The 16,466-nt window shown below is 45.5% G+C and overlaps 2 protein-coding genes across 3 annotated transcripts in view; one reads left to right on the forward strand and one right to left on the reverse strand.

Moving 5' to 3' along the window:
• Positions 1-3,437, forward strand: part of ankrd13b (ankyrin repeat domain 13B) — a 51,855-nt gene extending 48,418 nt beyond the window's left edge. Inside the window, 1 exon segment of the mRNA XM_034096776.2 lies at positions 1,005-3,437. Within this exon segment, the coding sequence (XP_033952667.1) occupies positions 1,005-1,206 (202 nt within the window). The 3' untranslated portion in view covers positions 1,207-3,437.
• A 1,401-nt stretch (positions 3,438-4,838) lies between these two features.
• Positions 4,839-16,466, reverse strand: part of ssh2a (slingshot protein phosphatase 2a) — a 31,469-nt gene continuing 19,841 nt past the window's right edge. For both annotated transcript variants that reach the window (XM_034097320.1, XM_034097319.1), the window contains 13 exons: positions 16,140-16,252; positions 15,489-15,553; positions 15,062-15,183; positions 14,106-14,171; positions 13,866-13,931; positions 12,716-12,910; positions 10,535-10,628; positions 9,984-10,112; positions 9,738-9,784; positions 9,209-9,355; positions 8,922-9,122; positions 7,767-8,685; positions 4,839-6,864 (listed from right to left, as the gene is read on the reverse strand). In XM_034097320.1, the coding sequence (XP_033953211.1) occupies positions 5,353-6,864; positions 7,767-8,685; positions 8,922-9,122; positions 9,209-9,355; positions 9,738-9,784; positions 9,984-10,112; positions 10,535-10,628; positions 12,716-12,910; positions 13,866-13,931; positions 14,106-14,171; positions 15,062-15,183; positions 15,489-15,553; positions 16,140-16,252 (3,676 nt within the window). In that variant the 3' untranslated portion in view covers positions 4,839-5,352. The remainder of the gene's footprint in view (positions 6,865-7,766; positions 8,686-8,921; positions 9,123-9,208; positions 9,356-9,737; positions 9,785-9,983; positions 10,113-10,534; positions 10,629-12,715; positions 12,911-13,865; positions 13,932-14,105; positions 14,172-15,061; positions 15,184-15,488; positions 15,554-16,139; positions 16,253-16,466) is intronic.

Consider the following 16,466-nt stretch of genomic DNA (forward strand, 5'->3'; position numbering starts at 1 on the left):
AATCCTCAAAGACTGTCAGGAGAAAGGAGATATATTTGCTGCCGCTCCTTCACTAATATTAACTTCCTCTCACTTCTGTTATATTGTTATTTTCAGTGTTTTGCACTCTTCCATTGTACATTGTATATCCTTCCTCATCCTGTCTTCCTGTGCTGACCTCCCGTACTCTATTCTCTTATCCATCCTGCTATTCTCCTCTCATCTCCTGTCTGGTGAGTGTGTGCGTGTGTGTGTGTGTGTGTGTGTGTGTGTGTGTGTGTGCGTGTGTGTGTGTGTGTGTGTGTGTGTGTGTGTGTGTGTGTGTGTGTGTGTGTGCGCGTGTGCGTGTCATTTAAGTCATTTTAAAGAATTTCGTAAAGGTTAATAGTACAGTAAGTCATATGAAAGTCTTTAAACAAAAGGTATAGTTTTGTAACAAGTCCTAAAAAGGTAACACTAAAAAATGCACACAAAAATTACAGTATTGTCTGCCAAAATTATAGTTTTGTGTGTCAAATAAAAATCACATACAGTATGTCGTGAACATTGACTGTAGGGGGGGCCTATATTGCATAGACTAAATCATATTATTTTACAATGAAAATAGGCAAACAATATGCCATGAAAATGTCATATTAATGAGCATTACATGTTACTTGTTATGCCATACAAAAGTATTTCTTGTATGTTATAAGAACAAGACTTATGCATGCCATCAAAATGTAACTAAAAAGTTACAGTTCAGAACAAGAGACAATCTTGCGATAGGATCACACCAGTGAGTTCTCGCTAAAGTAAGTGTTTCCAGGATCGGATCACATTTTGCCATGAAAACACAAACACAGACTCACAAGTTGAATACAACCTGCCTCAGTCTTATATTTGGTTAAAATGGAAATTCCCAAACTACAGTAATGTTAACTAATGCTTGTGTAATCCAGGAAGTATAACCTTTTTAATTCAAACATAATGGCACTCAAAACCCTTCTTTAACCTGTGTTCTTCCTTCCTCTCCCTCACACCAGGACCCCCCAGCACAAGCCCCGCCCCCCCTCCAGCCTCTGCTCCACCCCCTCCAAGAAGCAGCCGTCCACCTGCAGCTATGACGAGCAGCTGCGCATCGCCATGGAGATCTCAGCTCGGGAGCAGGACGAGGCGGAAAATCGGCGGCGACAAGAAGAGACGGAGCTACGGCACATCATCGAGCTGTCACTCATGGAGAAATGAGATCTGAGTGGCCCAGCAGCTGTCTGAAGGGAGGGGTCTGGACCAAGGACGCATGGGAGAGAAGGGCAGTGCAGGCTACTTAAATTTAAAGGGAAAATAATCCACCTTTTATGTCAATTGGAGCAATACATTCCTGAGTGTGTGCTATATTGACAGACGAAGTTAACTTCTCCTGCTTGTGGAGCCGTGTTTGCAGTGCCTACATGTACCAGGATGCATTGCACTGATGCCCAGGGCCATATGTTTTGTGCTGCTAATGCCGTTTAGTCTGGCTCAAATAACGACGGCTAAACATCCAAATCAATACTGTAAATGTATCCTCATCCATTATATCTTCTCCACACATTTTCGGATGCCATGTTTGCTGTCAGTAAAGTAAAAATATTGTTTAATTCAAGCAAAGACAACAAGGAAATTCTATTTCTGAATGACATTTAAAACAACCCCGAGGCTAGCCAGAGAATTACACACTGTACCAGCCTGTAGTTCTTCCACTGAGTCACTTTAAATGATGCCAGTGAATGCAGGAAGAACGCGTATTTGTAGCTCCAATTTCTCTATCAATATAGCACGCACTAATTGCTTAAATTGGCCACATTTACCATCAAAACCGATTTGGACATTCCCATAAAAGTTGGAAAATGTAACGGGAAGTAGGCTACAGTAAACAAAATAATCTCATTGGTTTTCAGATCACGAAATAGCCTCCTCTTTATTCTCCCATTGCCTTCGCCCGACCTTTCCCATGATGCCACGCGGTGATGCAGCTGTCCGGCCTCAGACAGCCAGAGAGGGACATCAGTTTCCTCTTTCTGGTGCCACACGGTACTTTTTGTGACAAGTTTACAACCATCCAATACAACAAGTTCAGTGGAATGCCTTCTTGGGTGACTGATTTCTGTCTGTTTGCAGGTGTGTGTGTGTGTGTGTGTGTGTGTGTGTGTGTGTGTGTGTGTGTGTGTGTGTGTGTGTGTGTGTGTGTGTGTGTGTGTGTGTGTGTGTGTGTGTGTGTGTGTGTGTGTGTGTGTGTGTGTGTGTGTGTGTGTGTGTGTGTGTGTGTGTGTGTGTGTGTGTGTTTCCAAACCAGCTCTCCGCACAGGGGTCAACAGATCACCGTCAATACTGAACATGTATATTGTAAAGCCAACTCTCTGCTCCGGCACTAACACACACACTCTAGTGTGGGAGTAGGCTACTTTGACCTTATTGGTCAAGTTGAGTTGAGTGTCGACAAACCATTTGACTTCCTCAGTTTTGAGGGGAAATGTTTCAAAAAACTGATTGGTATGTTTCTTTTTTTTTTCTCACAAAATCCAGATGTACTGTACTAAGCTTGTTGGCGGATCACATATTGACTGTTAATGGATGTAGATGACGAGTTTGAGCACAAGCTAAGCTTTAGTTTTAGCCTGACGTTAGACAGCAGGAGCACAGATATGAGACAGCCAGATAAACACTTTGTGTAGGCCTACTAACTAACATGTATGTGACAGTGAATGAGTTGTGGCCGGCCGTTGTGTAACACAAACAATAAAGGGACCTGATAGCGGTTTTCAATCGGATGGTGGAATAGAAATGTTACAGAAAGAGGTTTTCTGTATCTTTGCATCCTCTCACCTTACATGAGCGGATCTTTTCTGTATTTCTGTGTAGTCATGGTCGATGTTTGTACAATATTTCAGCATGGTCTGCACCTGTGTGAGGTTCATTTTGTCTAGCCTGGAGACCTGCAATGGTTAATCAAGCTTTGGCAGGGAACATGTGCCCAAAAGAATCACTTTAAAATCTATTGACAGCAATTACCCAAATAGAAAGTTGTTTCCATAAACACAACATGCTAAAGACAAAAGCAAATGTAAAATTGCACATTGAGCAAATGTGAACCTTTCAGTTCCTGGATTTGGAAAGATTGTTCAACATTGCTCTCATAATTGTAAGTAACTTCATGTTGCAGGGTTCAAGGCTAGCCCAACACTGATGAACATGTTTTGTTGCAAAGGAGAAGGACGGCTTGTTTATTCCATCTTTTGAAAGAAATGTAACACTCCTATATCAGCACAAACTGAGGATAACCCCCTCTGCCTCCTAATTCCCATTCAGCTTGCCTGATTGATACAAAAAAGGAAATGTTAATTTTTTTACTTTTAAAGAAATGTTGCAGAAATGTTTTCATGGTGTATGCTAGGAAGTGAGTTCAGATAATGATTCAAATAAAGAAACATCTTTTGGAACAGCATCGCATGAGTGGGTTATTTTGTAATCTATTTTTAAGCAGCTTCCAATCCCCTGACCTCAAACTAAGACTTCCCTGCAGATGTTCACTGTAAATTAGTTTTACGGTCCCTTTGAGTGAAGGACGGTGCCAATTAATTTCTCACGAGATAGGGAACGCTGCGTCACCGGAGAGACTTGATCTGTTTTTAGTAGCTTCCACCTCCATCATCCTCCCTGTGACACGGTGTCCCAGCACTCAGCCGGATCCAAGGAGGGGGGGGGGGGGGGGTTGCTTGTCGTTATTTCAGGCTCGACACGGAGGGAAAGGACTTTCAGACTCTAAACCCTCTAAGAAACACCGCCCGGAGCGCAGCGGCTGCTTTCTGCACTTTGGGAGGTGGGATGGAGGGAATTGGATAAAGAAAATGAAATAATGTTTTTAAATGAATCCGCAGTATTCAGCTGCAACTTCTCCACCGCCCTGACTCAGCTCCACATTGTGAATACAATTAGGAAGGTGGGAGCAATGGGCTGCAAGATGTGTGAAGGGAATTTGTAAAGAGTCAGACAAAACAAGGTGTGTCAGTGTCCAATAATTATGGATGCTATATTCTCACTTTAACACCCCATGTCCTGCTACTTACATTTTATTCCCCAGTATTTCAACTATGGCCCTTCTGACATCAATTTAGGACACACTTTTTATATCAAAATCAGCTTTTCAATTAATCTGCTCTGTTTACTAAAGTTATTTTGTGAGATTAAGGGTTTTTTGTTTTCCTCTTTTTCTGGCAATATTTTCACGTTCAAATCCAGAACGTGAAGTCTTTTAATCACCTGCTTTTTTTAAAGTCAGATCAAGTCTGTTTGTGTTTGTATGTGTGTGTATCCGTGTATCAGCAGGGGCCCCGGTGGCCTACATCTCAGTATTTAATTACCCACATGAAACAGTAGGTAAAATGTCAGCCAGAAATAAGCTGTGCTGAGCTCCCATGGAGATCACATCCCCTAGGAGACGGGATTGACTCGTTCAAATAAACGTGCAGCTAAAAACACGATAGGTAGAACATTATTATATTAATTATTGCGTTATTATTGCTTGATTTTCAGATATTAAAGGTGGTAACATTTGAAAAAAGTGGGAGGTGTGTTGGGCAATAGAGCTTTCAGTTCTTTAAAGTCCTTACTTTTAAAGATTGTGAGAAATATACCCCATATATTACCTGTTTTCACGCCTCCTCGAGAGCTGCTACGCAGGTTTAGTTCTCAGCCTGGCCAGCAGGTGGCAGTAATGTCCAGAATAATGTGGGTCAAATGTAATCATCTGGAGCTAATAGTCACCTTCCGTCTTCTTTATATAAATGTGTGTGTATGTGTGTGTGAGAGATGAAGAACACATGTACAAAAAAAGGTCAAAACAAACTTAAAATATTTATTTCCTGCTAAATAATTCAATAAAAAAACAAGATATCAGCTTTGTCCTGGTTCAATTAAAAATCTGAATAAAGACACGTCCGTCCACTATGAAAATAAAAACAAAGTCGACTGAGATCAGTGCAAAAAGAATGCTCCTGGGGGTAAGGAAATAAAATAAAATCATTAACAGTAAAGTGCATGTTTGGAGAAAACAAAAAAAAGCCCTCTTGTAGTTTTATAAACTCTGAACAGGCAGCGAGGGTTAAACACTGGAAACTAACACTTCTTAGAAAATAGGATGTTAGACATAAAAGGAGTTTGGACATTCATATTTCATTACTGTACATGAAAACCTGAAGTCCAGTTAAAACATCACATCCAGTGGTTTACATGCAAACATATGCTCGTCATTCGGTTCCTAAAACATACATCGGAGGATACACAGGGTCTCCAGTTAATCTGCTACACATTCATACTCATCATGCAGCCTTTCTCATCCAGTCCATTGCACTGAGGTCACATGGTATTGTATAGCACAGTGATGGCTCGATGCTTTTTCTCAGCGGAGCCTTTGCGACGTCTCGAGGAGTGTCCCCTCCCCTGCTGGCGGTTCGGAGCGACCGTCCCGTCCGGCTCCTCCCTCTCCTCCGTGTCCTCCTTTGGACATCTCTGCGGCGTGGAGGGGAAGCAGAGGGACGGCGAGGAGCACGACTCGTCCCCGCCGTGGGACAAACCCGTCTTTTTAAAACCGTTCAACACTTTCTGCTTCTTCCAGGAGTCGTCGGGGTGAGATGTGGACATGGAGAAAGGGTCCTGGGAGTGGGCTGATATGGACCTGGAGTGTGGCCTGAGGTCAAGGTCGCTGAGGTCATTGGCCGACAGCTCCAGACAGTCTAGTTTAGCTAAAGACGCCGACCTCTTCATGAGGGAGGGGGGGGTGAGGCCCGCCTGGCGGATACGAGCCTCCAGCTCCATGGCCCTGTGCCACAACATGGGCTCCAGGAAGCTCTTCCCCTCTTGTTTCTCTCGGAGGCCCCTCCCCCTTTTAGAAGGCCCCGGCTCTGTCTCCATGATGTCTCTCTTCTCCTGGGGCTGCTCCACTTCCTGCTCCTGGCTGTGTGGGGTCTCCAGGCCGTCGTGGAGGAACGCCTGCAGCTCCCGGAGGGTCTGCTGGATCCTCTCCAGCTCCTGGCTGCCTCGAGCTAGCCTGCTCTCGGCGTCGCAGTCGGGGCCGCACCCTCCCCTCCCACTGGAACCGGACCCCAGAGTCTCGTCTGTGTCTGACTCCTGCACCGTCACCCCGTCCACAGTCATCTGGTCTGAGCAGGCCTGAGGCTGCTGGCTTTGGCTGTGAAGTCTTTGGGGCGGAGCTGAGGTCTCCAGAGATGATTGACATGTGGGGGGGGATGATGTGAGCATTTGGCTGTCTATGGATGTGAGCACGGTGATGGGTGTAGCACCAGAGACATGTCTGATATAAGGAGGTGAAAGGTCGTCTGATGAGTTGAGCTCTGTGTCCGACCCTTCTCCGTCTTTGGGCTTTTCTCCCTGAGTTTGTTCTGTGAGGTCCTGAGGGAGGCGGGGGGGAGTGTGTTCGGTGCTTACGGGACACGCTGACAGTCTGACGGGGGGGTGCTCGGCGCTGGGGGAGTGAAGGGGAGATCGCTGAGTTGCTGTCACCTCCATCTCCTGCCTCAGCTTCTGCTCCAGCTGCTTGGTGGCCCGCCGCACCGAGCCCGCCGGCCAATCACACGGCAGCATGGAGGGAGACTGCGGGTGAGAGGGGGGAGTCAGAGAGCCTTGGGTGAGTTCAGACAAAGTCTCCGCCTCTATCTGTTGCTGAGGGCTGTGGGAGGAGGGAGGGAGCGACGAATGTGAAGAGGAGGAGCAAGAGGAAGAGGGGGTCGGAAGGGAAGCTGAAGGATGGCTTATGGCTTCTATCCCCGTGACAATATGGCGGACTGACACTCCGTTGTCATGGTGAGGGGGATGAGCTGGGTCAGGGCTCTCTTCAGACTGTGGAGATGCCTGAGGAGGAAAAAGGACAAATGTAGATAATATTAGTCAACGTGTTTCTATATTAAATGCACGAGTGTGACATTTATTATAAATTATTGTACAGCCTTTTAAACTATACTTAAAGCACCTTTTTTGTATTACATCATCAGGACTATCCTCTCCATACCCAGCAGGTGTCGCTATGATTAATGCAGATATGGTGTCAAGGCCGTGTTATTGTAATTTACCACCGTGCAGTCCTTCCACACAGATTCTAGTGCAGTCAGATTCCAGTGTTAGTTTAGAGCTACGCTCACACACAGCCCGGCTACTGCTGCTGACACAGACTGGGGGTTATCACTCGAGAGGGGACAGGCAACAGTCAAGTTCTGACAAAATACTGCAGTGTGGACCTGTCCATCAAAGGTAATGCTACCTTTTTCAAAGTGCACAGCTCTCTTTTTAAACATTCTGAATAACTGCACATTTTGTATTGAATTGTCATATTTAGATTTTACTTAGTTACATTTCTTCTTATTTTTTTAAAGTTTTTTTTCAACATTTTCATAACATTCTATTTTATAATTTTTGTACAACTTCATTCCTCTTGTGTTTATGTAATGTATGCACCAGATTACACCAAAGCAAATGCATTGGATGTGTAAACCTACACAGCAATAAACCTAAATCTAAATAAAACATGTATTGCGGTGCATGACGGGAGCCCTTTTGAATTTAATTTGCAGTTGGAAGTAGGAATACAGAATGTGATGCTGCTGTAACAGCTGTTCGGCATCTGTTGCATACAGGTCAACTGTAACTGGCAGACGGATGCTGTTTGATAAACCTACTGTTAGTCAGATGCAAGAAGCTCATAGCCTGAAGTTAAATCCAAAACATTAACAGAGCGATGAATCTGAATAAAACCGTACCTGACTAGTCCCGTATCCCTGCTCCTCTTCCTCCTCCTTCGCCTCAGTCTCTCCGTCTTCTTCCAGTGACGGGGGTGTCCTTAGTTGTGCCTGCTCGGAAAGTGTCCTGGATCTGCCATCTTGGGCCAGGCCCAGGAACTTCTCCCTGGCGCTGAAGAAGTCGATGCTGTCTGCGCTGTGATTGGACGACCCGTCGGCCTCGCCGCGGCCGTCCGAAGCGCTGCCTATCTGCAACTCGCTGGGGTTGTTGTTGTCATCGCTGGCAGCCAATGGGAGGCGGTGTGTGAGGTTAGCAGGGCTGAGGGGGCTGTGTTTGTCGCTGGTTAAATCTGACGAGTCTATTGTGTCTGAGTCAGCTGATCCCAGAGTGAGAGAAGAGAATTCCTCTGAGCTGCTGCGCTCCGGCAGACTCAGGGTCAGATCCCCCGCTTTCTGTGTTCTGGGCACAGAAATGGACAGATGAGTGGGAGGAGCCCGCTGGAGTTCAGGTGTGGGAGGTACGATGTGGAGCGATGGGGGGGGGTGGGGCAGAGCGGCGGGCACAGTGACCGCCACGCTCGCCGAGTTGGCCAGTCTTTCCTCCGGGACCACGACGGCTGCTCGGGGTCTGGGGAGGGGGAGCAGGAGGGAGTTTTCGCAATCCGATCCCTCGTCCTCCTGACCCGGCGACTCACACACACCGTTGGAGTCGGAGTGTGAGTCAGAGGTGTGTGTGGTGTTGGATTTGGCAGAGTCTTCGGATTCGGCGCCGAGCGCCTGCAGCACGGCCGCGCCCAGGAAGTGATGCAAGGAGGGGGAGGAAGTGTTGTTGTTGTGGGAGTCAGAGCGGCCCAGAGACGAAGGCTTACACATCGGCTCGGGGCGCTCTGATAGGTCACTTTCAGAGTGGGAGCGCCATAGCTTATTATGCCTTTGCTTGCTGTGGAAACAAAGAAAATGATGTGTTGTTAGCACCATAACGCTCTCCTTTTCACACACTTCTGTATATATGTAAATGCAGCTACTCAATGTTTTTAAATTGTATTCATACTGCTGATTTATTCTCTTCTTATCTTTGTGTGAACTCTTGAATTTGCTGCTATGACAGCTGCATGTTCCTACAGTGACTCATGAAGGCTTATCTTATCTAAAAGGATGTGCATATTGAGAACACACCTGGCCAGCAGAATTCCCTGATACTCCTCCAGCTGTTTCATGAAGGAAGGGTTGGGTTTGGTGACGGCCCGTTTCTCTTTCACAAACTCGAAGGCGGTGTCCAGATCCCAGCCGTACTCCTTCATGGCGTAGGCGATCACTGTGGAGGCCGAGCGACTCACACCCATCTTACAGTGAACCAGACACTTAGCCCCAGCTTTCCTGAAGGAGAAAGAGAGAAATTGTGTTGGATTGTAAGTGAATGAAACCAAGGAGAATGTAACACGTTTGTGTCCGTCCAAGCCTACTTTGCTTTGGCGATGAACTTGTAGGTCTCGTTCCAGTACTCCAGCAGATTGGTGGCCTCTTCGTCGTACACTCGGATGTTGTGGTACTCAAACACCCCGGGGAAGAAGTTGTCTATTTCCCTGGTCACGTTCAGGATGTAGAGCACGCTGCCAGACAGACAGGAAGAGGAAGGTTGACAAGCTGACCTTTTACTGTGAAACACTCATTAATAATTGGCTTAAAGCCCACAGGGCAGACATTGTTGCAAACAAGAAGCTTGAAAGAATGGAAACAAATATCAGCGGATGGTGCTTTTAATGAGGGGCCTTTAATTAAGTGTTGTTTTAACTGTATGTAAGGTACGTTTTTGTACATAGAACAACAAAAAAGGCAATAAAAAGTGCTTAACATAAGCTTATAAAACAAGACGAGATATAAAAGTGGTGCAGAAGTATAAGAATGTCACATCCTCACGGAAATCTGTGACAGACAGATTCTTTGCCTCGACGTTAAAAGAAGAAAGGGTTCGGTTGATTTCTGATGTCTTACCCGCTGTTCTGCAGCTCCTCCAGGTTAGAGGCATTCCACTCGGAGCCCTGCAGACATCACAAGCCACGTTAATATCAAAGTCTTAAACAATATATTCAACACACAACAAGAATCAAGAATGAGTGAGAATCTTAAAGTTATTGCAAAGAGTTGGAAAATGTTGAGCACGCTTTCATTACATTGTTCATTTAAACACTTCTACACAACTTGTACTAAGACTAAATGAAATGGCTTATATGTTCTTACCAGATAGACATGTTCAAAGATTTCAGTGGGGCTGTCCATCTGTCCCAGGATGAGGATCATCTCGTTGTCTATGTACTCCTTAAACTCCCTCAGGTTACACACCATCAGCATCTCCAGCTCTGTTCGGATCTGGTACCATGGGGGAAAGCGGCACTTGGTTAAGGAAAGCTACATTTTGAAACCAAGATGTGTGCTACAGCGACCTGAAGATATCCCCACATCCTAGGGCTGCTCGATTATGGCAAAAATCATAATCTCGATTATTTGGGTCAATAATTGTAATTGCGATTATTAAATGTGATTATTCATTGACTTTGAAAACATCCATTTATTGGAGAGAACAAAAATGTGAACAGTTTGTTTTTAACAGTTGATTACCCTGAACTTTAAAAAAAAGAGGAAAAAAAAGTAATAATATTAAAAAATTATCGTTTTATTTCGATTACGTTGTTTTCGTAATCATTGCAAGCCATAATCGTAATCGCGATTAAAATACGATAAAAATACGATTAATTGAGCAGCCCTACCACATCCTTCAATGCGCCTCTTACCTCCTTACAGGTGACGTTCTCCAGGTCTTTCTGCATCATGATCTCTCGGAGGCGGGTCTTGATCAGCCTCTCTGTGCGCTCCCTCTCTGTGGGCCTGCACACACACACACACACCTTGATTAAAACACACTTTCTCCCTTCACAGTCACAGTAATGACACGCTCCTTCTGTTCACCGATTCATTCTCACTGTGCTCTCAAAGAGAGGACTTGTCCGGCTAGAGAATTGCCACTTTGTTAGGTTCTCAGAAACTGGAGAGAAAATGTGAGAGCGTGGCCCATCGGCGATCCACAACAAAGACCCTTTGTTTTACGGGCGCCTGTTGTTGTGCCTGGCTCTGTTTCTATCAACTCTGCAGGGGGACGCATTTAGCCTTTGGACATCACACTGATGATACCAACAAGTGGCCTAATTACCTCTCTGGAGAGGGAAGAGCGAGAGTTTCCCTCTTGGATTCTCTTTCCGATGTTGTCTAATGTTCTCCTTCTGTAACAGTACACAAGAGGGTTGCTTTATAAATCACATTGTGATCGCCACAGGTGGGAAAGTGCAGACTTAAAAGCATCGCTCCTTGCTAAGAATTGGAAACAGTCCTCTTGTTTACCTCAAGCTGTCTGACCCGGAGAGAATGACCTCACAGGGGAAAAAGAGAACCTAGTTACTCATGCCGACACATATGGGTTAGTTACCGACATTCAATAACACTTTAAGCACATAACATGCCTAGAGGCAGATGAATGGAGCAATAGCTGGTCAGGGAAAGACCCGGAATAAAAAATACACATGTGACGGCACTAATGACTGAAGAATGGGAAATTCTGTGTCACTTCATGGAACAAGTGATGGAGGAGCAGCCTACGGGAAGTTACAGTAATCAGCATAAATCAAACGCACACAAAAACAAGATTAAAAAACTCTTCCTGCTGCGGGAAATGTCCATCTAATGGTTACACAGAAACATTCACTTCCATGTCAACAACCACTTGGCAGGTCATGTGACTGGCACTCAACCAGCAGGGACGTCATGTGTGTATTGGAGCTCGTAAAATGTGGGTGGCAATCTTCATGATGATAAGTGCAAACACACCTCGAGTGAGAAGTATTTTGGTTTCCAGGCATACGCTAAATATGGGCGTTTCTAGTTAGTCAGGTTTTGAAGTGGAACTTGGCTTCTCCCTTCAACCCAGGGGCACCAGGTGCCATCGGTGCCTACCCCCCCCCCTAACACCCCCATCCTCTCCCACCTGCTTCTGTCCCTCTGTCCCTCTACCTATTTGTCTGGTTTCCATTTTTCCGAACGTAAATCAAGCCTCAGCTATTTTTGACACTGGGGGATCTCTAAAGTGTGTGTTTGAAAGAGAGGCGCTCTAAATAGATAGCGAGGCACGTGGCTAACTAGCAGTGGGGAATTTCCCTATTATTAGTAAAGACATAACTCCAGGGTCATTCCGGTTACTTTCTAATCTCCCTTGAGGATCTCTTGATCACTCTGTCACAGAGATGAAATGTCACAGTGTGTGTGTGTGTGCGTGCGTGTGTGTGCGCGTGCCTGCGTGTGTGTGCGTGTGTGTGTGTGTTCAGGATTTGCTCGCGTGCCTACATGTGTTTTTGTCGCTGTGTGTTTTGCTTTCTTGTTATCCCGAGAGGCTGCAGACTGAATGTGACGCCCGCTCCAGAGTCCAAGGCTCTGAAGGCTGAGCGTCTGCAGTAAAACTTTAGCCGTCGGCTCATAAAAAGAGATGATGCAACACCGTCTAGGTCAAACAAAGTAGTGGCTATACCCATTTCCTCTTACTTAAGGTTATCTTTACTTTGGTTTCCATTAGCAAAATGCTAATTATTATTCATAAGAAAAAGAAAACTATTTGTAAAAAGCGTCTATTAAAACAGAATGAATGCCATAACATTTGTTGTTTCTCAAGTAAGATTATGTATCACTACTTTTGGAATGAAATGCAGTGGGTTGTGGGTAACCAGTCAACACATCCTTTGATTTGACCCCTTTCAGAGCAGTGTACTCACGCCATAGGAATGTTGCACTAAACATCAATGGGTGCTGTGCTACTCTATGGCATACAACATGAAGAGAAAATGACTCCTGGATCGCCTCCCAAACCAAACAGATATCCCATCATAAGTGTGAACTGTGTGTGTGGGTGCATTCATGGTGTCTCTACTCACAGGTCTGTGAAGAGGACGGGCGAATTGGCACGGTGCGACTCGACGTCCTGCATGGCGTTCCACTCGTTGATGCAGGTCTGGTTGGAGGACACCCGGCTCTGGTAGTAGCTGACCCAGGTCAGGAACAGGCTGCCTGGGTAGTGGTTGTGGCAGCGGGCCACATCGCTCGCTTTGTGGAGCGACTGGAGGGCGGACCTGAGGCACACAGCGAGGAGGAAGACGATAAATCAATCAAATTGGATATATATTGCCCATTATCAAAGTTTACATTTGTCTCGGGGGGCTTTACAGTGTACACGGCATACAACAACCTCTGTCCCTCTGACAGCTTACAAAAAAGAATGTGTCAGAGAAACCTCGGAGGAAAGACCCCTCTCCCAGGACGGAGAGATCGTACGATTACAACATAGATAATCCAACCGACATGTGAAAAGGTGGCTCCAGCAGGAAGTCAAAATGTCCCGGTGCTGCCAAGAAATGCTGACCCAAAGAGAGGATTCACACTTGAGGTTATATCTTAATCTTGATCATAAGATGACACGACTACTGGGTGTAATCTGGCATTGCTACGTTCTTAAAATGATTGACAGGGTGAGATAACTCAAAGGGGGATATAACAAAGCAGTAAACAAACAAAGGAATGAACATGAGGAAAGGCAAAAAGGAAGAGAGGACTTATGTGAGAAGGAGAGAAATCGATAGAAATACAAGCGGGGAATGACTAATGATGACACGAGAGAAATATAACGAGGGAAGTTGGTTGAATGAGTGAGAAAAACGTCAGAAAAGAACCGAAAGAGTACAGCGAGAAGAGACGCATTAAAGAGATGTACCTGCAGATAGAGGAATGTATCAGGAGATATTCAAGAGAGAAGGAGGGCAGGCGTAGAGCAAAGACCAAAGAGAAAGAAAATGAGACGGAAATAAGGAAGGCAGCACTGGCATGTGAGACAGAGATAATGAAGAGACTGGAAGGCAGAGGGTTAATGAGAAAACAAAGGGAAAGGAGAGGACAGATAAGAAACATTGACAAAGATAAAAGGCTGGAGGTCAAGGTCAAAGAGGGGACAATGGATACAGACGTTTTCAGCTGGTAACAAAAACATTTACTGACTTCACATGGCAGTAACAAACGGGAAGTTATGCTTACCACATGGCCTGGACAGAAACTGGCTTGAAAACATGAACCCTGTTCACCGACGACACGCTGAAACCCCTGTGATCAAAAACAAGACTGAGATTAGAAAAGGGATACACGGTAGTTCTGTTACAGCCATCTTACAACGCCAACAAATCCTCTTACGATAAAATGACTAAATAAGAGTGATCAGAGCTTCAGAGCTTCAGTCAGTTCCCCCAGTTAGAGGAAGCAGGGAGGATGGTGTCTTACCCGTCTCCGTCCAAGTGGATCAGAGTGTCGCTCCACAGAGGTAGAACCAGACCCACCGAGCAGCAGCTGGAGGGAGAGCAACACGTCAGACAACAGAACAAGAGACACTGGGTTCACTTAATACAGAGATGTGTGAAGGACAGAATTAAAAAGGAAGTCTATCGTTAAGTACTGCCGTGTACAATGCACTTATGTGATGTTTTGTTGGAGTTACAGGCCAATCAAAGAATATTCTGCTCAGCACTTTTATTATTTGTCACTTAAAGATTTGAACATGTAGAAATGGGAATATTCAAGGATTGTCATTTGTAGATAGCTATAGTCAGGGGCGGACAGTCAGGGGCGGACTGGGACTAAAAATCAGCCCGGGCATCTCGACCGGCCCACTTTGGTAAATTGTCAACGGAGGGGGGGGGTGCTAGTGACTTATGCGACCGGCCCACTTTGGTACCGCTAGTAAATAGTCAACCGGGGGCCGGGGGGGGGGGGGGGGCGGATGTGCTAGTGACTCATCCGACCGGCCCACTTCAGTACCGGCCCATCGGGATTCGTCCCGAATATCCCGATGGCCAGTCCGCCATCGGCTACAGTGTAGTTATGATGATGAAAATCTTAGGTGACAGGCTCCTCCAACAGTGCAACGCAATAAAACAGATCATAGTGCAAGTAAATAAAATAGAATAGAAATAGTGCAGAATAGTCAACTCTACAGTATATACAAGTAATTGAAATATTGATATATATATAAGTTGCAAACAGATGAATGTTATGGATGTTCTTTCAAAGGTTCCGGTGTTTAACAGTCTTATGGCCTGTGGGATTTGTATATGGTTGTCTTGTGTAAAATAAATGTACATATTATAAAAATCGAATAGATAATAAAGTCGTCTGTGGTCAGGCGTTAGCATGTGCTGTATATCTTTCACTATAAAAACACATTTTTGAGTTGCACTGACCTATCAGAGGAGAGAAAGTCCATGCCGAGCACGATGCTCTCCTCCGTGTCCTGTTTGCCATTGGTGGAGACCACCACCATGTAGCGGGTTACCTGAGGGAAGGCGCTCTCCAGACGCACAGCCTGAGACAAAAGATGGAGAGGAGACACGAGGGAAGAGGGGAAAGGAGATATTAGCAACAAAAAGATGTTATGGCAGGGTGTGCATGATTTGAAATAATTTGACAACAGTTTGCTTTATGAAAGAGTATCTTTGTCAGTGCAGACCGACCCGGTTTTTTCATCCAACAAGTATCAGTTCTTTATTTTTGCTAACAAAGAAGTGAAACCGCCTCTAGACCTGGAGGATAATGTCTCTGATAACAAAGCCACCTTGCTTGTGTGTATACGTGTGTGTGCGTGCGTGCGTGCGTGTGTGTGTGACCTACCAGTCGGATGTTGTCCTCCGGCCGCAGCACAGTGAACATGGTCTGAAGATGTTTCTGGAGGTCACCTGGAGAGAAAGGATTTCAACGTCCTCATTAAGTTTCAGTTCCTTTAGGACAACACTTTCATTCTTAGCCTTTAGACGTTGATACAACACCTCGGATAATGTTTCATTTGGCCCGTGGCAAGTTTCCAGTGCCTCCTTTGGCCTACATTCAACCTGATCTCTGAACACTTCTGAGGAAGTTATTTCTGAAACAAAGCTTCTGATGCTATTTATAGTTATCATCAGCCTTACTCCAACTAACAACGGCTGTCTTATCTCGCAGCATGTTCTACTTTCCTCGATTTTTTTACTTTTTAGTCCTTGTCCAAAAGTGGAAGGATGTTTGAAATGTGGGTTCTTTGGCAAAACACTCCTCAAACAATCTGGTCCCCACATGGCACGCAGCAATGAACTGGCTGCACTGAAGTTGTTTCGTGAAACGGCTTCAGTGCGGATATCAGCAGCTGTTCTCGACGATGCTGCGGAGGAATGTCGATTTGAAAACACGCTTGGATTCAATCTCAAGTTATTCCGTGGAGGAGTTCATATCAGAGGCTGAGAGTTATCGCTGGGAGAAGCAGCAGCTGTGGGGAGTGCAAGTCTTTACCTGTGTGCTTGTTCCTGCGCTGGCTGATGTGCGGTGCAGAGTTGGGCGTGGGGCTGTTTCCCCGGGGAAGGAACAGGGCGGCACCTTTAACAGTGAGAAAATTCTCACTGATGCTGCGAGGGAAGAGAGAAGAAAAGAAAACATGAACAAAACCTCAGAAACAGGGACTCCTGCCGAGTTGTCTTACATATTTGGTGTGACTTTTGGAATGGGTTTACTCTTTCTTGCACTCGTTGAACCACACGTTATAATAAGCACAAGATGGTGGACAGGGAACAGAAGGGTGTTGTCACGGGCTTATGTCAGTGTCACGATGATCCACTCATC

Source organism: Pseudochaenichthys georgianus, chromosome 13 (assembly GCF_902827115.2).
Source record: "Pseudochaenichthys georgianus chromosome 13, fPseGeo1.2, whole genome shotgun sequence".
In the NCBI taxonomy this organism is placed as follows: domain Eukaryota; kingdom Metazoa; phylum Chordata; class Actinopteri; order Perciformes; family Channichthyidae; genus Pseudochaenichthys; species Pseudochaenichthys georgianus.